Source organism: Panthera uncia, chromosome B4, assembly GCF_023721935.1.
Source record: "Panthera uncia isolate 11264 chromosome B4, Puncia_PCG_1.0, whole genome shotgun sequence".
Lineage (NCBI taxonomy): Eukaryota > Metazoa > Chordata > Mammalia > Carnivora > Felidae > Panthera > Panthera uncia.
Genome location: NC_064809.1, coordinates 133028957 through 133053628, shown reverse-complemented (window position 1 = coordinate 133053628; position 24672 = coordinate 133028957). Strand labels below are relative to the sequence as shown.

The following is a 24672-nucleotide window of genomic DNA, read 5'->3' as shown; positions in this document are numbered from 1 at the left end:
TCTCCCTCTCCCTCTCCCTCTCCCTCTCCCTCTCCCTCTCCCCCTCTGTCCCTCTCCTAGCTCTCTGTCTCTCAAATTAAAAAAAAAAAAAAAGAAAGAAGGAAAGAAAGAAAGAATGAATGAATGAAATCCAGTGGATCGGTCATGCAGATAGTTGGGTCTTCGAGATGGGAGTGTGTCTGATCCATTCTCCAGTCTCCAGTCACAACTACAGATCTGTTCATGCTAATCCCTGCTTAAAACACTTGCATCCTGTCGCTGTTAGGAAGACATCCAGACGCTTTTAAGAATGACTTCCCAGGCCCCTCATGATCGTCGCACCCCCAGAGCCCGGGCTCTGCAGCCAGCCTGCCTGGGTTCACATCCTGGCTCAGCCCTGAACTAGCTGTGCACTTGGGCAAGTTCCTTAACCTCTCTGAGCCTCGATTTCCTTGCTTGGACGTTACTTAGGAGAATGTGGTAAGGGTCAAGGGAGATCCTAGACGCAGAGCCCTCCATCCAGCGCTGAACTTAAGAAACGTTTACTTCCGCTGCTCTCCATCCAGCCCGGACTGAGCTGCTTTCTGTTTCCTGAAAACACGCAGCTCTCTCACGTCTGGGCTTCTAGATGGCCTCTTCCCTCATTCCAAATGCCTACTTTCCCGGCCGCTTGGCCCCATGAGGTGCGGACTGTTTTGTCTGTTCACGGTTGTAGCTGTGACGCTTAGCACGGTGTCATTTACCTGGCCGCATAAATATTTCTCGAAGCAGTTCTATCCATGGCCGGAGCTTCCTGAACCGAGGATGGCCTCCGAGCTCGTGCGGTGCCCCTGGTTGTGTGTAAAGCATCATCGTGATAATCGCGATGCTGTTATTACAGCTGCAGTTTCTTGAGCGCATGCACACGTCCATGTAGTGCTAGGAGCCTTCTATGGATCGTGTTACTTAATGCTTATAGTAGTCCTCTGAGGTAGGTGCATTTTATAGACGAGGAAACTGAGGCGTAGAAAAGGTGATGTGCCCCAGGTCGGCGATTCTCTACCCTCTGATAGGCTTAAAAGTTCTTGAGGGCCTCAGAGTTTTCGTTATGTGGAATAGATCTCTCAGTATGACTGTATTAGAAATTCAGACTGAGACCTTTGGAAAACGTTATTGCAGAAGATCAACGTGTATTTCCCCGTTGGGTTTCCCTGTGGGCTCCGGAGAAACCTGGGGGTTTCAAAATAATGACATATTGGGTGATGAGGAGGGTACAGAGATGAGAGCAGGTGTAGGCACAGGTAGCTGGTAATGAGCTGGTAAAAGGCTGTCAAGAAACTAAGCTAACCTCTGAAAACTCCCTCTAGCTCCTCATTTATACCCAAAACATTCGTACAGCCCTTTGAAAACGTTAGAGGACACAACCTGCCTGACCACACGTTCTGGCGCTTGTCACACGTCATGTGGCCTCCGATAAACCCACTGTGCACGAGAGGCGCGGGGTAGTGCTTGTATGAAAATAGTTCGGATCCCTCCCCCCCCGCTTGCCCTGGAAGTGCCCACCCACCACACCTCCTGCCCGCTGCCCCCAGTCATGGGACTGTTAAGTCCAGAGCTGATATTCAAGCCCAGGGAGGCAGATTCCAGGGCCCGCACCCGGAGTCACTGCGCTCTGTTGCCTTTTGTATTTTAACAAATACGTGGAATATTGTTTTGGTCTCTAGGCTTTACCAAGCTTGCCACAATGAGCATGTACAACTTTTATGATCAGAAAAATATTAACAACTAAAATGTGGGGGGAGAAAAGTAGTCCTTGCCCTATTGGTGGGTTCCTACATTTTTCTAAAATATTTGCCTATGCCAAATTTCCAATATAGGTACTTCCATGATTCCACACCAGAACTTGCAATTTAAAAAAATTATTCTTTTTGTATGTGTTATATCTTTATTGCAGCATTCTTCACAAACTATAAACTGCGCGTATTTAAATGATACAGGTCGAGGACCTCCATCATGTGCATATATCTATGAAGCCTTCACAAGCCATCAGTCAAGATATCGAACATTTCCATCCCTCCCCCGCCCCGCCCCGCCAAGCTTCCTCATGCCCTTCTGTGAGTCATCTCTTCTGCGGCCCTAGCAACCTCTGATCTGCGTTCCGTCACTGCACATGACTTTGAATTCTCTAGGGTTGTATATAAACGAAAGCATGTGGGATGCTCTCCTTTTGGTCAGGCCCTGTTCCCCAAGCATCATGATTCTGAGATTCATTCACGTTGTTACGTGTATGTGCAGCTGGTCTCTTTTTATTGCTGAGTAGTATTCCATTCCTTCCCACAGCTTGTGGAGCCACTCATATGGGGGACATTTGGGTTGTTTCCAGTGTTTGGCTCCTGCATATAAAGCTCAATAGATTGTACAGGTCTTTCTATTGACCTACATCTCTATTTCTCTTGGGTAGACACCCGAGGGCAGAGGGGCTGGTTCCTCTGGATGAGTATGTATTTAAGGTGTGTATGCGAGGTGTATGTTCAAGGTGTATGTGCCAGGTGAGTGTTCAAGGTGTCTCCCAGAATGGTCGCACCATTTTGTACCTCACCAGCCACAGGGATTCCCATCCTCGTCAGCACTGGGTAGGGTCGGTCTTTTTCATTCCCGCCATCCTAATGGGTGTGTTCTCATTATTTTAAAAATTCAGACTCTGCAGTAGGTTTCAGGATACCACTTCAGGAAGAATCCTTTACAAGAAACTTTTGGCACGCGTCAGAATTAGCGGTCCACCCACCATCTCTCCAGCTCTTGTTCCGAAGGATCAAGTGTTCAGTGAACATTTTCATGAAGGGGAACAGCAGCAGCCAGACCTTCCTGAGAGGTAAAACGGAACAAAAGGAAGGCGCGTATCAAAACCACAGTGTCTGTTGGAGGGGAGGTGGTTCGTAAATACTCATTAACTAAACGCATGTCTTAGTATTTTATTACTTAAATGAGAAAAGTGGCAAACCATACATACAGCGAGTAGAGTCAGGGGAGTTGAGAGCAAGCAGAGATCTTAGGGATTAGTGGGTTGACCTATTAATTCTGGAAATGAAAGCATTTAGGTCTGCAAGGTCTGGGGACTGACCTCAGGTTACTCGCAAACTTAGTGGCCACCCTGGGTCAAGAACCCAGGACCTTCAACTCCCAGAGAACCTGTCTGCCACACAACCATTACATGCCTGCGTTCACATTTGTTCTTTTCCAGAAACGTAGACCTCTTACGACTGTTTAATATTTATGGTAAAATATACCCATTAAACCAGTTAACGTTTTCTGACATGAATGATAGAATTATTCAAATGATCACCAAATTGAATTGTAACAATAAAACATGCTTAGCAAATCTATTAAACATCGGACTGATGAATATTCTAGCCCTTCCTCATTTTGAAAAATATAGGTTTAGTCTAATGAAAAGATACTATTTTAACTTGCTGGTTCATAGCTTATAATAAATCCACAAGGAAAGTTAAAACGTAGACCTATTCAGCAGACTTCGCTCTGTCATTTCCCTTTAAAAAGTTCTTAAGTATAGAGCAGTGGGAATATTTTAATGCTGTGCTAATGAAATTTGAATATCTGGACATTTCAGTGGTAGCTTTATAAATGGGCAGAAGGATGGTATTTTAAGGGAAAGGTTAAATAGTCTGTGACAAGATATGTCTGCCTCCTAAAACCAATGGAAGAAGTAGTGATAATTATGTGTTTTATAAAATGTGGGCATTCCCGGAGAGCTCTTCAAAGCTGATGGAAGCAGCAGGAGAGGAGAAGTCCTTTCTCCAAGAGAAAGGCTCAGCTCTTCCCCTTCCCCGACTCCAGTGGGGTCCCAGAGACTTCTGGAGAGCTGAAGAATTCATTATCCTCAACTGCACACTCTCTCCCCCCATAGCACGTGGCATAAAATCTGGATTTGATAAATCCAGTTGACTGTATAAATCAACTCGGAATAATTGCAAACTTCCCTTCCTTCCCATGGCTGTTTGATGACTTTTTGGACCTGGCTATCTCTAAATGGCCTATTTAGTTTAAAGCTTTGTAAAGGGCTGTGACTTTTCATCTCCCGACTTCACACAAATATTTACTTTCCCCCGCCATGTCGGCCAGTCACATGCCCTATTGAGCCAGCTCAAAGCACAGTTGAGAACCTTAGCACAAGGATAACAATTTCCTGGAGCTCCCTGCTCCGGCCTGTGGCCACATACTCGCCACACGGGAAGAGTTTTCACCTGACACAGTGCTGCGGACCTCTCTGGAACCCACAAGCCATGGGCGGGTAAGAAGTTCCCCAGCCACTCCATCTATCTGAGAATCTGGTTCCTTGTTTGTGAGAAGGGACTGGTAGGCCTCCTGTTGCCCTGGGTTGAATCGAAATTGGGTGAGGTCTGTAGGAAGCACTCTGCTAAATTCCCGATTGTGATTTTAGAACCAAGCCCACTGGGGACAAAAGCACCCTGACCAAGAAAATGACTAAGGAGGAAGTGATCGAAAAACTCAAAAGATGCATACAGCAGCAGGACCCAGCGTTCCAAAAAATATTTCCTGACTCCAGCAAGGAGCCGGATGGCAAAATTAACGTGCATGACTTCAAGAAGGTAGGGGAATGGGTTTCTCTGTGTTTCTGGGTTTTCTTTTGCTCCTGGAGAGGTTCATACGAACAGGCTTTAAAGAGTAGGCCTTACATTTTCAGTGAGGGTTCATTCCCTTACCGGCAAAGCACATTCATTTCTAGGCATCGTTCAACAACGTGAAAGGATTCTTTTGGCCAAAAATGTCCTTGGCAACTTCCTTCAGAGGATACGTATGGATGTGGCTAGTTTGGGATATTTAAACTTTCGAACAAAGCATTCACTGAAGTGTCGCTCTGGACGGCTGCGGGGTGCCTGGCTCCATGCGTTGCGCGTGGAGCTCATCCTGGGGCAGAACAGCGGTGCTGGGAACAAAAACTTCTCAGGCCCCTTCCCTGCCAGCGAGGAGTTTGGTGATGCTGTGGTCACAGAGCTGGGGTTTGTGCCTCGAGAAAGTGAAAAAAAAAAAAAAATCTGGCAGGAAAAGCTGGGAAGCTCAGAGTGCTGATTTGCATGCGCTTGTGGGAGCTGGAAGGTTCTGCCAGAAAGGACTCAGCTTGAAGGGTTCTGCACAGACTTCTCAGGAATTAATTTCAATGATTGCTTAAAATTCCTGTTACGACCCCTCCAGCTAATCATCTCCAGCTATTTTTAAGAAAAGCATTGCAGTTAATATGTAGCAGTGTCTGTGTGGACAAATTTAGAAGAAGGCAATGAAATGTATTTCCAAGAAGAGAATAATTATATCAGTAGCTACTATTTATCTGCCTGGGGGTGGGCTGGGCAGCTACTGAAACAGCCCAGACCTCCCGCCACCCTCCCAAGACTGGATGATGTGCAGACATGGGGCATGGTGAGGGGGACAGATTCAAGAAATATTTGGGGAGAATGGGTAATGGATAAGAAAGAGGCAAATGGGCAAGGATAGTTCCTCGATCTCTGGTTTGAGGGACCGGCTGGCTGATAATCAGTCATCGGTAACTCCGGCGAGCGGGACGGATGGTGGTATGTGGGTGTGAATCACCTGACACTCTCAGGGTGCCTTGTCCTAGACTTCTTTGTCCCCAAGTCCCCTGGCACAGTCCCGACCCGTCACGCCCCACAGTCTAGAACGACCATAGTGCTCAATGCTCTCGACTATGGAGTCGGTTCACAGGTTCACAGGAGACCAGGAACCCACCAGGCTGCCGCTGGTTGTTCAGAGGGACGGTGCTTCCCTTAGAGAAGGGCGGTGGGTGGCGGCAGAGCGGGGACGCCCGCCCAGACCGCAGACCCCCCGCACAGCTCTTTCCACTGCTCGCCCGAGAACAGGCCACTAAGCTCAGCGGCGGGTTCTTCCATCCCAGGGCTTCTGCGCCATCGCTAGGCCAGCGACCCCCTTGCGGGCGCCTCTAGTTCGCATCCCGGAGCACCGTCCTAAAACTTCAGTCTCTGCTCCCCGCCTGCCCGCTGGACTTCTTCACGCGGGTGTCTAGAGACGCCCGTGTTCTCGCCAAGGCCGTTCTGCTGGCAGCCTGGCCATGCTCAAGGACGACCTCTTCCCAGTTGCCGGGGGCTCCAGTCTGGGGTCTTCCTGACTCTCCTCTTTGTCTCACACCCACCGCCGGTGCCTCAACAGAGCCAACGGGCTTTGTGTGTTCTCAACCCAGCAGCCAGAGTCACACTCCAACAGGTCCGACAGAAGGGGCCGCTCCTGCTCGGAACCCTCCCACGGCCCCCCACCTCGCTCGCATACAAACCAGAGTCCTCACACGGCCTAGAGGCTCCCGCGCCGCCCAGCCCCTCATTATCTCTCTGATTTCCACTCTTCCCGCCCTCCCCGCTGCTCACTTCGCTCCGGCCACGCCAGCCTCCTGCTCTCCCGCAGACTGCTCCGCCTTGGCACGGGCTGTCCCCTCCACCTGGAGGACTGTCATTCCTATGGCAAATACAACCTGCTCTCCCACCTCGATCTCCTTTACCCCATTTTTCTTCTCGCGATGTTACCACCCACTACCACACATCTTGTGCTTAGAACCCTTCCGTTCATTCCTTCGCTCTGCTGTTTGCTCGATTTCCTCCATTAAAACGTATGCTCCGAAGGTGGACATTTTTGTGTCTTTGGGACAGTGATGCATCCCAGATGCTTGGCGTGAAGCAGGGCCCTACATTTACTGAATGAGTGGATGGGCTTGAAGAGTAACTATAGAGTCCCCAGGGGAGCCCAGGACGGACGCCGCTTGGGGACTGAGGGAGACGGGTGTGTCGAAAGCCCATCAGGATTTCTAGGCATGAGGCTGGCTCCCACACCGCCCGTGGCGATGCCCAAGCCCACCCAAGCCCCCTCCTCCGCCCCCTGAGTTTCCGTGCGTTCTTGCTGACCTTGAGGGGCACCTACTAGAACACTTGTTCTTTTGCCTGCTTCCTGGCAGTGCCTGAGTGCCTCTCCTTCTCCCTCTCGGATCTCCTGGCTTCCCCAAGACTCCCCTGCCTCCTGAAGGTGTGCCCACGGTGAGGCGACAGGGAAGGAGAAACCACAAAAGGACACGGCCAACATGCCGGGAGAAAAGTTGATGGGTGTTTTAACGACCAGTTCGCTGTGAACCCGATGAGGCAGATTATCGGCTGATGTCCCCCCTGGTGACTCGTGGGGTTTAACCTTTGGGAAGCATCCTGTCGTTGACCAACCTTTTAGCCCAAAGATCAACAACCATGGGGTGATTTTAAACAGTCCACCTGGGACCTAGGTTTGAACTTCAAAAGCTAATAACTTCAAAGCATTATGTAAATATAAGCTCCATTGTTAATCGAAGAGCTTGTTTCTAGATCAAGGCGCTTCTCCTACCAGGGAGGTCAGAGCTGGAGAAATGGTCTTACACCACAGAAAGAAACAAGAGTTTAGATTAGACATAATGCAGGGCATCTGGACATCGAAGGCTTGGGAATGTCGAACTTCAGTGGTAACGGTAAGGAAACCTTTGGAATCGACTCCTCTGAGGTCTTCAAGGATAAATGACAATAGCAAGTGTGTAATCGTAGTAACAGCAGTAATAGCTGCGATGACAATGACGGCCGCCCCTGGAAAGTGACCATGCTGAGCGTGCTCATCACCACGGCCACCAGAGGTCCAGCCCCTCCTGTGCGCCCACGTTGCGCCCTGTTGCTTCGCGCATCTGATCCCTAATCCTCACAGAGACGCTGTGGGGTGGACGTGACGCTGTGCCCGTTCCACAGGTTGAGGGGACCGAAGCTCGGAGTTAGGACAGCGGCTCAGTGTTGTTCAGCTGGTAAGCCGTTCGGGCACTTGGACTGGAATCCACGTCAGTCTCTCTCAGCCTCAGACCCTTGCCGGGTGGGTTTGCTGGGTGTACGATGGCGTTGCTGGATATAATTGCTGGCAGCTTTGAGGTTGTATCTGGCCTCAGGATTTTGGAAGACGAACATTCATTTTACTAACAGTGTTCTGTAATTTCTTCCTATCATTTTGGTCATGGATATGCAAGGTTCTTGCCCTCCTTTCCCCCCAGATCTGTACCGCCCCAATTTAGTTTGATACGGTGGTTGCCGATTTTCATCCCAGAGGACTTGGGAGTGAGGCTCTCAGTCACGTGCACCTGCTTGCCCAATTATGCCTGCATGCGGTTGTTCATAATTTGAACGTAGGCAGCGCTTAGCCTTGGTCCAGATACCTTGTCCTCTACATGAGAAGTGCTGATTATTTATTCTCACCAGCCATTGCCTAACCAGTGGCCGGCCGTACAGGTTCAGCGAGGGAAAGGTGTAATAGAATCTCCAACCGGGTGGGAACTTAGGGGTCACCAGATCCTGGGAGCCCCTGTGTTGTCATTGCTGGGAACACCGTTTCACGTTTCACCACCTCGGTCAGGAAGATTTTGTCTACAGTAGGATTCATTTGTTAACTAATAGCCTGTCTCCCCCTCTTTTTTCTCTCTTTAATATAAAAGATTTCAGAGTTTCTGGAGAGCGAGGTGACCAGCGACAGCACACGGAGTCGACAGTCCTGCCAGAGGCAGAGCTGTGGGGGTCTTAATGACCTCGGTGTGCTTTCTGTGGTTACATGGGTCGTTTCCTCTGGGGACGGTGGGGGGGCTATTCTTTCTGGAACGCCACTAGATCTGGTCTGGGCACGTTGCACCCGACGTTAAACCATCTCTCACGGCAGCCCTGAAGGCGTATCTGTCTCCCAGGAAATGCCCCTCTCCCTGATCATTGTCTGCTTTGGCTGCTGTACCGCATGGCCTGTGACTTTCTCATACTTCGTAACATGTCGTTTTATTTAGATGACAAGTTGAGAACCGGCAGTGGTGCAGGAAAACTGGCATTGAACTCCAGGGTGATCTACAATCTTTATATTCCCTCTCTGGGTGCTTTTCTTTTCTTCTTGCCCTCTCCTGCACATGCTGAGTTAGCAGAAAAACCCCAAAACCGTGTCTTATGTAAGAGAGGTGGTTACTTTTCCGTCATGTAACAGGGGGCCCAGATGCTATCTGGACAGGCCAGGGTATCAGCTCTGCAGGGTCTCAGAGGTCCAGGCCGCTTCTAGCTTTCTCCTCTTTCAGCCTCCTGCCCGTGCATGGAACACAGCTGCTGGAGCACCAGCCATCACACACACCTCTCAACCATAAAGAAGAGGCAGGTGAAGGCAAAAGGCTTGAGCCACACAAGTCTGCCTGCCTGCCTGCCTTCCTTCCTTTTTTTTCTTTTTCTTTTCTTTTCTTCTTTTCTTTTCTTTCTCTTTCTTTCTTTCTTCCTTTCTCTCTCTCTTTCTTTCTTTCTCTCTTCCTTCCTCCCTCCCTTCCTCCCTTCCTCTCTTTCTCTCTCTCTTCCTTCCTTCCTCTTTCTCTCTTTCTCTTTCTTTCTTCCTTCCTTCCTTCCTTCCTCCCTCCCTTCCTCTCTTTCTCTCTCTCTCTTTCTTCCTTCCTTCCTCCCTTCCTCTCTTTCTCTCTCTCTCTCCCTCCCTTCCTTCCTTCCTTCCTCCCTTCCTCTCTTTCTCTCTCTCTCTTCCTTCCTTCCTCTTTCTCTCTTTCTCTTTCTTCCTTCCTTCCTTCCTTCCTTCCTCCCTCCCTTCCTCTCTTTCTCTCTCTCTCTTTCTTCCTTCCTTCCTCCCTTCCTCTCTTTCTCTCTCTCTCTCCCTTCCTTCCTTCCTTCCTTCCTCCCTTCCTCTCTTTCTCTCTCCCTCCCTCCCTTCCTTCCTTCCTTCCTTCCTCCCTTCCTCTCTTTCTCTCTCTCTCTCCCTTCCTTCCTCCCTTCCTCTCTTTCTCTCTCTCTTCCTTCCTTCCTTCCTTCCTTCCTCTCTTTCTTTCTCTTCCTTCCTTCCTTCCTTCCTTCCTTCCTTCCTTCCTTCCTCTCTTTCCCTCTTTCTTTCTTCACTCTCTTGGAAGCTTCTCTCAGCAGCTTCATCTTATGGACCAGGCTGTGTTATGCAGAGGACTTATAGGCAGATATATGTGATTTTTTGCTGGGTACATAACTACCTTTAGAAAAAGCAAGGTTCCGTTCCTAAGGGAGAAGGAGAGAGTATACATCGGGCAGGCGAACATAATGGTCTCTGCCATCGTTTCTCTCGGTAAACATTTCGAGGCTGCCTGCTCACACTTGGTATGGGACTAAACCCCATGGGGACGTGGAAAAGGCAGGGGTTTCGTTGCTTGGGGCCAGTGACCCATGGGGAACATGAAATGACAAAACATCCAAGGACACGTGAGTCGACATTAGTCTAATTGTGTAATTAGACTAATGGAGCTGTTCCATCCATCAGGAATTTGAGCGCAGCTTTACAATTACAGTTCCCTGTAATTGGCTGTTCCTGACGGGACATTGTTACTCTTCGTCCACAGTAAATACACTGTATGTTGTTCGGTTCACTGTTCTCCTTAGTCCCATCCCCGGAGTCCCAGCTGAGGCCTCTGGAGACAGACGTAGGGCTGCAGAGCTCACCAGCAAGCCTACACAGCCCCTGAGGCCTATATTAGCAAAGCGAGAGTCTGTAGCAGCCGCCCCGCACCCCGAGCGCCCCAGATTCTTGCTGCCTATGCCTTCTGGCTTCTCACCTGCCTTACTTAGGAGGAGGTGAGCTCTCCTTCCAGCAGAGCACCCCACGCCCTTTGGGTGCTGGTCAGACTCACGTGTCCGGGAACTGGCCCCTTGCCACCCCTAACCATCACTTCCTAATCACACAGCCTTTCCCACTTGGGGGTCAGGGGCCTGAATATAAACCAAGCTTCACAAACACCATCGAGCCTCGCAAGGGCCTCGGGTGTGGATGAGCAAATTAAACGAGTATGGTGACTCGTGGAGAAGTCGATTTTGTTTTCAAGTTGAGTATTAAATATTTTCCTTTGTCTGGTTTTAAACCTTCCATTGGGAGCATACGACTCCGGTAAATAAAACAGATATGTAAAAGCTCTTGGTTGTATATTACGGTCAGTTTCGTGAGGGGGAAAAGCAAAAATAAGGGAACAATAACAAGGACAAACATAGAATGAATTCTTGCCATTTTCGACCACATGGATGTATCCCGGGGGCATTATGCTCAGTGAAGTAAGTCAGACAAAGACCAATACCATGTGATTTCACTTACATGTGGAATCTAAAAAACAAAACAAAGGAACAAGCAAAAGAAAGGAAGAGACTCATAGGTACGGGAAAGTGTGGGTTCCCGGAGGTGGGAAGGCCTGGTGACATAGGTGAAGGGGGATAGGTGATATAGGTGACGTAGGTGAAGGGGATTACGAGCTCCAGACTTCCAGTTATAAAATCCATAAGTCATGGGGATGTTATGTACAGCATAGGGAATGCAGTCAATAATACTGTAATAACTTTGCATGGTGACAGGTGGTAGCTAAACTTATCGCAGGGATCATTTTGTAACGTATAAAAACATTGAATCACTATGATGTATACCGAAAACTAATAGGATATTGTATGTCAATCATACTTTGGTTTTAAAAAGTTTAGGGGCGCCTGGGTGGCTCAGTCTGTTGAGCATCCGACTTCGGCTCAGGTCGTGATCTCACGGTTCTTGGGTTCAAGTCCTACATCTGGCTCTGTGCTGACAGCTCAGAGCCTTGAGCTTGCTTCAGATTCTGTGTCTCCCTCTCTCTCTGCCCGTTCCTACTCAAGCTCTGTCTCTGTCTCTCAAAGACAAATAAACATTGAAAAAAATTTTTAATAAATAAATAAGAAGTTATAAAAGGGCAAACTGAAGCTGTTATAGTAAGAGACACAGATACACCCACAGAGTCAGAGACCCTGAGAGCTGATCTCTATGGGGTCATCTCCCCACATGTGCCCCTTTAAGGGTATTGCTGCTAAAGGCTTCTGATATCACGTTGCATTGTGACTGTTGCGCGGACAGAGAGAAGTTCTCGATGCTCGATCTGCCGGCCCAGTCAGATTCAGTGCACGGAGCCCAGGCTGTCTGTCCTTGTTGGGGGAGAGGGGGCTCATGACTCAGGTAAGAAAACGCTTGGGGAGGAGCAGAGGAAGTGCCGTGCTCTTGAGGAGCGGTGGCAGGGGTGGGGTGAGTAGACCTGGTTCTTTAGCTTTGCTCCAAACAGCTTCCCAACGGTGCCCATGTTTTAAGGGGTGACGGCTGTGTGTTCAGAGTCCTTCACATGCTCCCTTTCGCTGTACCACGCCCAGCACACCATCATCACAAGTCTGTATTTCTCCACCTTCTGGCAGCGGCTGCCCTGCCAGAGGCCACAGCTGGATTCTTTCAGCTCCTCCAGGGCAGGAGCCGTTCGTTCGTTGCAGACGCCCAGTGTTCAACAGACCATGCCTCCCGGGCTTCCGTTTTGCCACGTGTTCTCAGGGCCTGGCTCCCTGGAGGGCCTTGATCTCCTAAATCCCGCAGTGTGGGGACTTGCATGCAGGTCCGGAGCTGGGCGCTAGTCTGGAAAGGGAACCCAGTCAGGGTGTCTGCTAGGGCACTAGGAATTACTCCATCCCACCCTGAAGCGGTTGGAGCCTGTCAGTTTTGTTAGTCTTCCCAAAGTAACAACCTCGTACTGTCATTCTTTTCTCATGTATTTGTTCTATATTTGTTTATTTCTGCTGTGAGGTCAATGATCTTTTTTTTCCTTCTCCTTCATTGGGATTTAATTTGCTTTTCTTTTTCTCGTTGCTTGAGATAGAATGTGAAATCATTGCTTTTTAGCCTTCATTTCCCTCACGTATGAATTGTTGGCTACACATTGCCCTCTAGGTACAGGCTTAGCTACATCCACAAGTTTGGGTATACCATTCATTGTCATTCAGTTTAAAATATGTTATAGCTTCCCTTGTGATTTCTTCTTCTTCCAACGGTTTATTTAAGGAGTGTGTTGTTTAGGGACGCCTGAGTGGCTCTGTCAGTTGAGTGTCCAACTTCAGCTCAGGTCGTGATCTCACAGTTACGGGTTTGAGCCCTGAGTCAGGCTTTGCACCGACAGTACAGAACCTGCTTAGGATTCTCACTCTCCCTCTCTCTCTGCCCCTTCCCTGTGCGCGCTCTCTCTCTCTCTCTCTCTCTCTCTCTCTCAAAAATGAGCATTAAGAAAGTGTATTGTTTAATTTCCACACAGTTGGGATTTTCTAATTTACCTTTTATTACTGACTTTATTTTATTATTTATTTATTAAAAAAAATTTTTTTTAATGCTTATTTATTTTTGAGACAGAGAGAAACAGAGCATGAACAGCAAGGATCAGAGAGAGAGGGAGACACAGAATCCCAAGCAGGCTCCAGGCTCTCAGCTGTCAGCACAGTGCCCAACGTGGGGCTCAAACTCACAGACCATGAGATCATGACCTGAGCCGAAGTCGGAGGCTCAACCGACTGAGCCACCCAGGTGCCCCTATTACTGATTCTAAAGTCAATTCCATTGTGATCAGAGAATAAATTCTAAAGCCTAAATGACTTCAACCAATCCTTTGAGATATATCGAGGCTTGTATTAGGACCCAACACATAGACAATTTTGGTAAATGTTCCATACGTCCATGAAAAGAATGTGTACTCCATTGTGGTCCTTCAGTTTTCTAAGTATGTCAATTAGGTTGATTTCATTAATTGTGTTTCAGACCTTCTGTATCCTTATCAAATTGTTGCCTGCTCATTCCATCAGCTATTGTGAGAAGTATGTTAAAGTCACTCATTTCATTTTGGATTTGTCTAGTGAGCTCCTTCTTTATTCTGTTGATTTTTACTTTATTCAGTTGACACTAAATTACTGGGTACACATAGATTTAGAATTGCTGCACCTTCCTGTGAATTATCTCCCTTATCATTATGACATGACTCTTGATACAGAGCAATGCTACTTGCCTTCAAGGCTATTTTTGTCTGATAATGATATAGTTACTTTGACTTTCTTTTGATTCATGTTTGCACAGTGTAAGCTTTTCTGCCCTTTCAATTCAAACGTTCTGGGTGCCTAATTTATTTATTTTTTTTTTTTATTTAAAAAAATTTTTTTTAACGTTTATTTTTGAGACAGAGAGAGACAGAGCATGAACGGGGGAGGGGCAGAGAGAGAGGGAGACACAGAATCGGAAGCAGGCTCCAGGCTCTGAGCCGTCAGCCCAGAGCCCGACGCGGGGCTCGAACTCAGGGACCGCGAGATCGTGACCTGAGCCGAAGTCGGACGCTTAACCGACTGAGCCACCCAGGCGCCCCTCTGGGTGCCTAATTTAAAGTAAGTCTCTTGTGGTACCTGGCTGCCTCAGTCGGTGCAATGTGTGACTCTTAATCTCAGGGTTGTAAGTTTGAGCCCCACGTTGGGTATAGAGATTACTTAAAAATAAAATCTTTTTAAAAAAAGAAATAAAAGTAAGTCTCTTATAGGCAGCATATAGTTGATATTTTAGAAGATGTGGTGTGACAGTCAGTCTTCTATTTCAAGTGTCCTGCCTGTTTTATATTTACTTACTGATATTGTTGGTTTTATGTCTATCATCTGAGTTGTGTTTTTTTTTTTCTATTTGACCAGCTGTCTCATGGAGCTTCTTACCTTTTTTGAAGAGTATTCAGCTATTTCTTTTAGTCCATTTCCCCCTCTGTCAGCTTATTGGTGAGAACATTCTTCTGTCATTCAGACACAGGCTGCACCAGTAATTTCAACATGCATCCTTATCTTATAGTTTGTGGCTAACTATAGGTTATTATGTTTACCACGTCCCTAACAATGCTGGATTTCAAAATGCTTTAATTTCGGGGTGCCTGGGTGGCTCCGTCACTTAAGCATCCAGCTCTTGGTTTCGGCTCAGGTCATAATCTCATGGCTTCGTGGGTTCAAGCCCTGCAGTGCAGAGCCTGCTTGGGATTCTCTCCCTCTCCCTCTCTCTCAGCCCCTCCCCTACTCATGATGTCTCTGTCTCTCTCAAAATAAATAAATAAACTTAAAAGTGCCTCAACTTCAGGTATCCCTGTCTTTTGTGAGTTATTGTTGTCACACATTTATATGTAAGTTATATCCCATAAGACATTGTTATTATTATTATTATTATTACTACTACTACTAATAAGCTGTCACATGTATCTACAGGTCTAGTCTTCTCTTGTTCTTCCATCGTACGTTTTTGTGCTTGCACCTGTGCGTCTTTTTATTCTGCCTAAAGACCTCCTTTTTGTCCTTCTGCTAACACGAGTGTGCTGGAAACTAACTCTGTTTCCATGGTCTACTCCGTTTTCCTTAGTTGGTACCTCAGGTCCGTTTTCTGGCCCAGGACCCCACCCAGGATCCCACATACAGTTAATTGTCACATCTCCTTAGCTCCTCTTGGCTGTGCCAGTTTCTCTCTCAGACTTAACTTGTTTTTGATGACCTTGACGGTTTTGAGATTACTGGCCAGATATTTTGAGAATGTCACTCTGGGGCGCCTGGGTGGCGCAGTCGGTTAAGCGTCCGACTTCAGCTCAGGTCACGATCTCGCGGTCCGTGAGTTCGAGCCCTGCGTCGGGCTCTGAGCTGATGGCTCGGAGCCTGGAGCCTGTTTCCGATTCTGTGTCTCCCTCTCTCTCTGCCCCTCCCCCGTTCATGCTCTGTCTCTCTCTGTCCCAAAAATTAAAAAACAAACAAACAAACAAAAAAAACGTTGAGAATGTCACTCTGTTGGGACTTGTCTGATATTTGCCTCATGATTAGAGCAGGGTAATGTTTTTGGAAGGAAGACCATAGAGGTAAACTACCTTCTGATCGCATCTGATCAGAGGATATGCCATCAACATGACCGATCACTGTTGATATTGACCTTGATCACCTTGCTGAGGTGTCTGTCAGGCTTCTCCACTGTAAATGTACTCTTGTTTCCTTCTCTTTCCATACTGCACTCTTTGGGAAAAAGTCACTATGCAGAGCCCACAGTGAAGGAGTGGGGAATTATTATGCTCCATATCTTTAAGGGCAGAATATCTACAGAGACTATTTGGAATGCTTCTGTGTGGGAGAGTTGTATCTTCTGTCCCATGTATTAACTTACTCATTTATTTATATCAGTATGGATTCATGCTTCATTATCCTTTAAATGTCTGTATGATCCTTATAGGGCTTCCTTTTCTACTCCTGGTATTGATAATTCTTTAATCTTTTCTTTGTTTCTCAAATAGTTTAGCTGGAGGTTTATTGTTTATTTGATTGATCGTTTTTATTTTTATTTATTTATTTATTTTTAAAATTTTGTAATGTTTATTTATTTTTGCAAGAGAGAGACAGAGCATAAGCAGGGAGGGGCAAAGAGAGAGAGAGAGAGACCCAGAATCCAAAGCAGGCTCCAGGCTCCGAGCTGTCAGCACAGAGCCTGACGTGGGGCTCGAACTCATGAACCGTGAGATCATGACCTGAGCTGAAGTCGGACACTTAACCGACTGAGCCACCCAGGCACCCTGATTGATTGTTTTTATAAAACAAGCTGTGTTTTCACTGATTTTCTCTATTTGTCTATATTCTATTTCATTCATTTCTACTCTTATGTCTCATTTCTTTTTTTTATACTTACTTTACTTACTTATTTTTACTTCTTTTGGATTTAATTTACCTGACACAGAAGGGGATTTTTTTCTTGGAAGGTTCACCTTGAGAACCTGGTAGAATTCCTGGTGGTAAAATCCATGAAAGTGTGCCCCCCCTCCCCGCAAAAAGATTGGACCCTCCCCCCACCCCCCCACCCCCGAGTTTCTCAGTCTCAAGCTAATGCTCACTTAGCCTGCAGCAGATTGTCAAAATTACCACGTAAATGTTTTTACCAGTTTGTGGCTATAGTGGCTTCTGCTCTAGGTTAGCTGATCTTGGCTGTGATTGTGTGTGTTCACCTGTCTCTCCAGATGTCAGATTTCTCTGATGGCTCTAAGAAAGTTACTGATTTTCAGTATGTTCATCCTTTTTCTTGTTGTAACATTTTAAAGATATTTTAGCTGGGGATAATAGCATTTTAGGTTGGCAATTACTCTCTCCTGGCATGTTTAAGATATCATTCCACTGTCTTCTGCCTTCTATCAGTTGTGCTGATAAATAAACCATCAGTCTTACTGCTGTACATTTGAATGCAATGTGTCTTTTTATTTCTCTAGAAGTTTTTAGGATTTTTCTTTTGGTCTTTGGGTTTTAGCAGTTTTCTAGATGTGTCAAGGTGTTACTTTCTTTGAATGCATTCTGCTGGAGTTTGCAAGTCTTCTTGAATCTGTAGGTGGATGTGTTTAATAAATAAATTGTGGAAAATTCCCACCCATTATTTCTTTTCCTTCTACTTATGCTTTTTCTAATCTGTGGTTAATTTTATTCATATAAGTTCTTAATTTTAGTATTTTTTCAGTTGTGGGATTTCCACTTGGTTATTTTTAATATATTCCATATTTGTGTCTTTTCTTCTGTTGTCTCAACATATACCTGTATTTTCTTGAACATATTGTAGCTATTTAAAGAACTTTTTTCCTGCTAATTCAATATCTGTGTCACCTATGGATCTTCTTCTATTGTCTTTTTTATCCCTTGATTTTGAGTCAGATGGCTCTGTCTCTGGGAGTGCCAGACAGATTTTCATTAAACGCCAGATATTGTGTTGAGAAAATTGAGAGGCTCTAGATAGTGGTACCATTTCCTTTGCTAGGCAGATAGAGTGGAAACTGATGACCTTAATCTAGTTAGGGACTGAGTCTATTTGAGGCTGGATTAAAGGCTCCATTTGATTTGATTTTTAAATTCCTATTCCTAGAGTATAGCCTCCAAAGTTTACAACCCAGAATCTGGGTTATTCTCTGAGCCTTTGCTTCTGAGAAATCCTGAACTTTAAACTTTTGTTTGTCAGGACCACAAAGTGACAAAAAAAAAAAAAATCACATCTGCTTTTTAGAAGCTTTCTACCTTGATACTTAGTTTTCTGTTCCACATAACTTCTGAACTCAGCAAACACCTTGAGGGGGAAACCAGTAGTGTTGGGCTCAGTTCTCTGCTACCCCTTCTCACGAGGAATCTATTCAAGTCTCTGGTTTTGGTATCAGGGGTCCCATGGGCTCATCACAAGTTCTGTTGGCTTCTCTACCTGCTGGTAGTGACTGTCTGCCTGGGTCACCAGCCACATCCAGCCCTGAGTCTCTTGTCCTGCTCCCAGAATGCTTGAGTGAGGGCCCCCTCCTCTCAGACTGTTGTCCCTTGGAGTCCTGGTTGCCTCAGCAGCTCTCTGTACTTCAAACAGATGTTTTTCTGTATTTTATCTGACTTTTCTATTTGTTCTCAATGGAAGTATAGACCTTCTACGAGGTGCTCCAACACACTGAAGATCAACCATTCCCTTTATGATGGGTATTCGCTTCTCCTTTTCTTTCTAAAATCCCTTTAAACTATCTTTCTTTATGTGTCTCTAATACTGATGTTTTTATTTCTGTGGAGCAGATTCCCAGGAGTAGGATTGCTTGGTCTAACATTACACAACACACACACACACACACACACACACACACACACACATACACACACACACACACACACGCGTGCGTGCGTGCGCACATTGTCTGCTTTCTGAAGCCACACTATAGCATTTCCTATTTCTAATAGCTATGTATGAGAGTATATTTTTCTCCAGCCTCTGTTAGAAATAGTCATTATAGCTCTTTTAAATTTTTGCTGGTCTGATAGTTTTAAAGTAATAGTTCAGTTTAACTTTAATTTGTATTTATTTCCCTGACTACTAATAAATGTATGATTTTCTTGATATTAGGATTTGTTCTCCTGTGAGTTGCCTATTTACATCCTTTGCCCTCTTATTAATGTTTAAGAGATGTTTATTATAGATATCGTTATTTATCCTGTGTTCATAAGATGCTTTGAATTTCCAGTTTACCCCTATTCTCTGGATTCTCACCCTTGCGACTCTCTTCCCTACAAGTCTCTCTCTCTCTCTCTGTCTCTGTGTCTCTCTCTCTCTCTCTCTCTCTCTCTCTCTGTCTTTTTAAAGTTTATTTATTTATTTTGAGAGAGAGAGAGAGTACAAGTGGGGAAGGGGCAGAGAGAGGGAGAGATGAATCCCAAGCTGGCTCCACACTGTCAGCGCAAGCCCCATGTGGGGCTTGAACTCACAAACTGTGAGATCATGACCTGAGCCAAGATCAGAGTCAGATGCTTAAATGACTGAGCCACTGAGGTACCCCTGTATGTCTCTTAATTAGAACCCAGCCTCTGCTCTCCCAGCTCCTACCACTCTTCTCTGACACTTTCCCATCTGGCCAGTTCCAGCCCGGTTCTCTCCTAGGGCACTGCTTACTGGTAGCCCCATCTCCCTCACTCAACTGTGGGCTCAACAAGGGCAGTTATCTGTGTCTTTTTCATTCTCTACCTTATCCTCAACATCTAAAACGGGGGCCAGCATAAAAGTGCTCAATAGATTGGGGCGCCTGGGTGGCTCAGTCGGTTAAGTGTCTGGCTTTGGCTCAGGTCATAATCTCACCATTCTGAGTTCGAGCCCTGCATCGGGCTCTGTGCTGACAGCTCAGAGCCTGGAGCCTGTTTCAGATTCTGTGTCTCCCTCTCTCTCTGCCCCTCCCCCGTTCATGCTCTGTCTCTCTCTGTCCCAAAAATAAATAAAAAACGTTGAAAAAAAAAATTTAAAAAAAAAAAGTGCTCAATAGATATTTTTTAAATGAACCCAGTCAATTTTGGAAAGCATTAAAGTATCATGGTTTAAAATGTAGACTCTGGATCCAGACTGCTGGAGCTGGAATCACAGCTCTGTTATTTAATACTTGTGTGACCCAGGTGCCCGGGTGGCTCAGTCAGCTAAGCATCTGACTCTTGATTTCAGCTCAGGTCATGATCTCCTGCTTCATGAGATCAAGACCTAAGTTGGGCTCTCTGCTGACAGTGCAGAGCCTGCTTGGTATTCTCTCTCTCCCTTTCGCTGCCCCCCCCCCCAATAAATATTTATTTATTTATTTTCCATTTAAAATGGAAAATTCTTTAAAAAAATCCCTGTGGGACCTTGGGCAAACCTCGTTATGCCTCAGTTTCCTCATCCCTAAGATGGAAATCATAGGAGTAGCTACACCATAGGATTGTTATTAGAATAAATGAGCACATATATGTGTATTAATTTCCTAGGGATTTGTAACAAATTACCACAAACTAGGTGGCTCAGTACAACAGAAATTTATTCTCTCGCAGAGAATACTCCTGGAAGCAAGATGTCCGAAATCAAGGTGTCCACAGAGTCAGGCTCCCTCTGATGGTTGTAGAAGAGGATCCTTCCCTTCCTTGGCTGCTCCAGCCTCTGATGGTTGCTGGCATTCCTTGGCATTCCTTGGCTTTGAAGCTGCCATTACTCCATTATCTGACTGCTTCCTTTTGTCTCTCTGTGTCTTTACATGCTGTCTCCTCTCTGTGTGTCTGTGTCCAGAGTTCCCTCTAGTAAGGATTCCATTCACTGGTTTGAGGGCCCACCCTAGTCCAGTATGACCTCATCATAGCTTGATTACATCTGCAAAGACCCTATTTCCATTCAAGGTCCATTCACGAGAACGTGGGTTAAGACTTGAACGTTATCTTGGGGCACCTGCATGGCTCAGTTGGTCGGGTGTCCGACTTTGGCTCATGTCATGATCTTGCGGTTCGTGAGTTCGAGCCCCATGTTTGGTTCTGCGCTGACAGCTCAGAGCCTGGAGCCTGTTTCGGATTCTGTGTCTCCCTCTCTCTCTTCCCCTCCCCTACTCACACTCTGTCTCTGTCTCTGTCTCTCTCTCTCTAAAAAATAAACATTAAAAACAATTTTTTTATAAAGACTTTAGCACATCTTTTGAGGGGACATAATTCAACTCAGTACCATATGTAAACCCTTTCAGTAGGGCTTGGCCCTTGGGTTCATTCTTGTATCCTTAGTGCCTTCGATAATTCCTGGCCTACAGGTGTCCAAAATAATCTGGTGAATTAATTAATGGACCAATGCTTTGTCCTCTGGCCTACAAATATATTTTCAAAATCTATCATTTGTCTTTTTGTTTTATTATATCTTTTGCCATTAAAATGTTTTAAGTTTTGTACAACCAAATACATTTGTCTTCCTTCCTGGCTTCCTTTTTTTCTTTTTTTAAAAATAAATGCTGGGTTTGTAGTCTTGGTTAATAAGTTGTCATGCCTCTAGCCCCCAGGTTTCCCTCCCATATTTTATAGATAATCTCCTAGACTTTCTTACAAGAATTTTTACATTTTATTTTTTAATGAAATGCTTAGTCTATATGGAATTAATGTTTGTTTTTGGTGTAAGATGGGGCTCTTCTGTATTTTCCCACTGGATTGTCACTTGGGAAATTCTCATTATACCAGAGTCTAAGTCTGGAAATTTCCATTCTGTTACACTGGTCTTACATCTTTTCTGTATCAATGCAATATGTTTTTTTTTTTTTAACTTAGTGAAACTGATTTTTCCTCCTTTTTCTTCCTTTTTATGTTTTTTAGGCTATTCTGAGGCTATGTTTGTATTTTTCCATATAAATTTTACCCATTTGTCCCCCAAATGCATTATTATAATCACAATTGGACTTACATTAAATTTATGTATTAGAAATGTATCTGCTTTGGAATCATGGAGAGAGAGCATACCAGGATGTGCAGAAGGGGAGAACGGAGAGCCTTTTGTTGCCTAAGGGAGTGCAGTCATTCAGAGTTGGCTCTGCCCACTGCACTCGACCCTCAGCTCTGGGTTTCACAGCTTGTGCCCACTTGCCCCTTGGACAACAGATCAGGCCCTAGGACTTGAGAACAGCCTCCTCTAAGGGGGGAGTGGCTTGTCTGCTCCTGTCTTCAGTCTTCACAATTTGTTACTCATCCGCCCACAGAACTCTCTAAGGTTTTACACATGTGTGCAAAAATGAGCCGGGTTCTGGGTATTTGCCACTAGAAGTACGTGTCTGGTCGATTTACTCATCACGCCTGGAATTCCTCTTGACGTTGAAAACCTATCAGAGCACCTTATCTTCTATTCTCAGACGGAGGCCGTCTCATTTCACGGTTTTTGAAGGTTAGTGTTGGTTCAGCATCTTGTCCTTCTGAGCCATTGGAACACAATTCTAGTCTTGTTGGATTCTACAGGAATAACATATTTTTAAAAATCTAAACGAAATCATCATTGTCATCATCATGCCCGCAGCAAAAGAGAAAAGAAAAACTACAGTTTCCCAACTTGGGGTCGCTGTTGACAAGCCATTGCTCTGTCTTGAAGGTCCGCGGTCGGGCCCTAGGTTGGAAGAAGGATTGTTGTTGAAAAAGCAGTGCAGTCCCATCGCTGGGGGGAACGGGTAGGGTTACATCAGGTGGACCAGACAGAGCTAGCTAGCCTTATGGACTAGAAATTTCTAGATCAGGGATGTGGTCCGACTGTGATCATGGCGTGTTTCCAATGGTCACGGCGTTGCCACCAAATTGATAGAATTTCATAGGTGCAAAGAGCTGGAAAGGCCCTCAGAGCTGGCGCACCTATCGTTACCCTCTCTTCACCCCGGCTCCTCCGTTGTTCACCATCTCAGTGGATGCTTCCCTCACCCAGGGGTGTCGGGCTTGGTCGCGTGGCTTTCTTTGACCTGGCGTGCGGCAGATGTGACCTGAGCAGCAGCCTCAGATCTGCTGCGTGCTTTTGCTTGGCCCGGTGCTCCAGCGATCTGCCAGTGGAAGGGCCTGCCCGGGGCGGCTGCGTCCCTTCAGTTTGATCCCCAGGATGAATGCACGCGGAACAGGCCGGAACCCAACCCGCGGCCTGATGCCAAGCCAGTCGACGTGCAGCCTGAATCAGAAACGCCTAGCCAAATCCATCTTACATCCGCCAGACTGGACTTGACCTGCAGAGCCGTGAGCGTGAGAATAAATGCTTGTTTCCTTGTCAGCCGCCGGGCTTTGGACGGTTTGTCATGCAGAAGCTGGCTCATAGAGCCCCTGTTCCCGTTGCAGCCCTGTTCCAAACATGTAGTACGTCTAGGCTGGGGGACTCTCAAACCCAGCCTCAGTGGCATCCTCTGTAGACTGCCCAGGCTGTGTCATTTGAATGGGGAGTGACACACTGGCCAGCGTGTGGCTGTGCGGCAGAAACCACCACTGCTCGTCATTGACAGAGCCGGAAGCCTCAACCGTGAGTCCAGACTCAGTCGCCGGTGCTGGGCTGTTGCCACTGGCCACCAAGCGTCCCTGGGCAGTCACCCCAGTGGAGTTATTGGAGTGTCTGCACACTATTCCCAGGCGTCCCCGGGCTCCGGGCTCCTCGTCTGTAAAAGGCGAGGCTGAAGCTGATGCTGTCCAGGCTCTCCCGTGCGACACCTTGGCTTTAGCAGCTGTAGCTGTGTCTTTTCAGGAAACAGATGGCTTATTTAGCCTTCCCCCTGAACTTTGACCTCCTCATTTGTGAGACGGAGCGTTGTGCAGTTTAAATGAAATAACGCGCGAAAGTCGCTTGGCACGGTGGCCGGCGCCCGGTAGCTCGTCAGTCAAATTCTCCTTCTCGACGACAGAGAAAGCCCGGCTTCTCTTTCTCGACGGAAGCCTGTGAAGCTTCCCTTACTACCTGGCGTCAGGAATGCGTGTGTAGGGCGGTGAGGCCAGCCCTCGCCCTCGCCCTCGCCCTTGTTGTCAGACCGTCAGTGCTGAGTCTCTGTTCCAGACGCTCGCCAGCCTGAACTCTCGCACCCGAGCCACCGTGTCCGGAACACCTCCCGCCAGCAGTGTCCTCTTGCCGGGGGCTTTGATCTGAGCCGCTCCGGACTACGGCGATTCACTGCAGGCAGATCCTGGCTATAAGAAATGCTGAAGGAGTCTGATGCTGGGTGGAGCTCAGATGACCAAGAAGGAATAAGGAACGTTGGAAATGGTACTTAGCCGATGAAATACAGAAGCCTGGTCTTTCATCGTTAAAAAAAATGCACCTGAGTGCTTCAAGCAAACATTGTAACGTTGTCTTGGGTTAATAACATATGTAGACCTGTAGCTTAGAGGACAGGGGGCAGGGTAGAGCCTGTATGGTTGCTAGGGTTCTTCATTTTATGTGAGGTGGTTGGCTACGAGCTCCAGATAGACTGTGAAAAGTTAGCGGTGTATATTCTCCCCGGAGCAACCACCAAGAAGAGGGTGCAGAGAGCCATAGCAGACCAGCATGACTCACATGGAGAGACTGGTGATGTTTCTTTTTTTTTTTTAATTTTTTTTTTAACGTTTATTTATCTTTGAGACAGAGAGAGACACAGCATGAACGGGGGAGGGGCAGAGAGAGAGGGAGACACAGAATCGGAAGCAGGCTCCAGGCTCCGAGCCGTCAGCCCAGAGCCCGACGCGGGGCTCCAACCCACGGACCGCGAGATCGTGACCTGAGCTGAAGTCGGACGCTTAACCGACTGAGCCACCCAGGCGCCCCATGAGACTGGTGATGTTTCTATCCCCGGATGCTCTGCAGTGGCCGGGCTTGGAAAGACCAAGTCCCTCACCCCGCTTCTTGTTGTGGGCACCCCTTGGGGAGCCCCTGTCTTCACCGAGAGAGCCAGCAGGGGTCCCGTGGAACGACATGGCCTCCTGTGGAAGAACCAGTCTGCGATCTAAGGGACATCCCAGGGACAGCAGAAGTGACAATTCTGTGAATCAGAATGTGCCAGACCATGGCTTGTCACTCTTTGAGGAA

The 24672-nt window shown here is 46.8% G+C and overlaps 1 protein-coding gene across 9 annotated transcripts in view; it reads left to right on the top strand.

Annotated features, from left to right (window-relative positions):
* The window catches only part of EFCAB6 (EF-hand calcium binding domain 6), a 244502-nt gene that overhangs the window by 128447 nt on the left and 91383 nt on the right, over window positions 1–24672 (top strand). For all 9 annotated transcript variants that reach the window (XM_049626480.1, XM_049626482.1, XM_049626481.1 and 6 more), the window contains 2 exons: window positions 2657–2830; window positions 4418–4586. In XM_049626480.1, the coding sequence (XP_049482437.1) occupies window positions 2657–2830; window positions 4418–4586 (343 nt within the window). The remainder of the gene's footprint in view (window positions 1–2656; window positions 2831–4417; window positions 4587–24672) is intronic.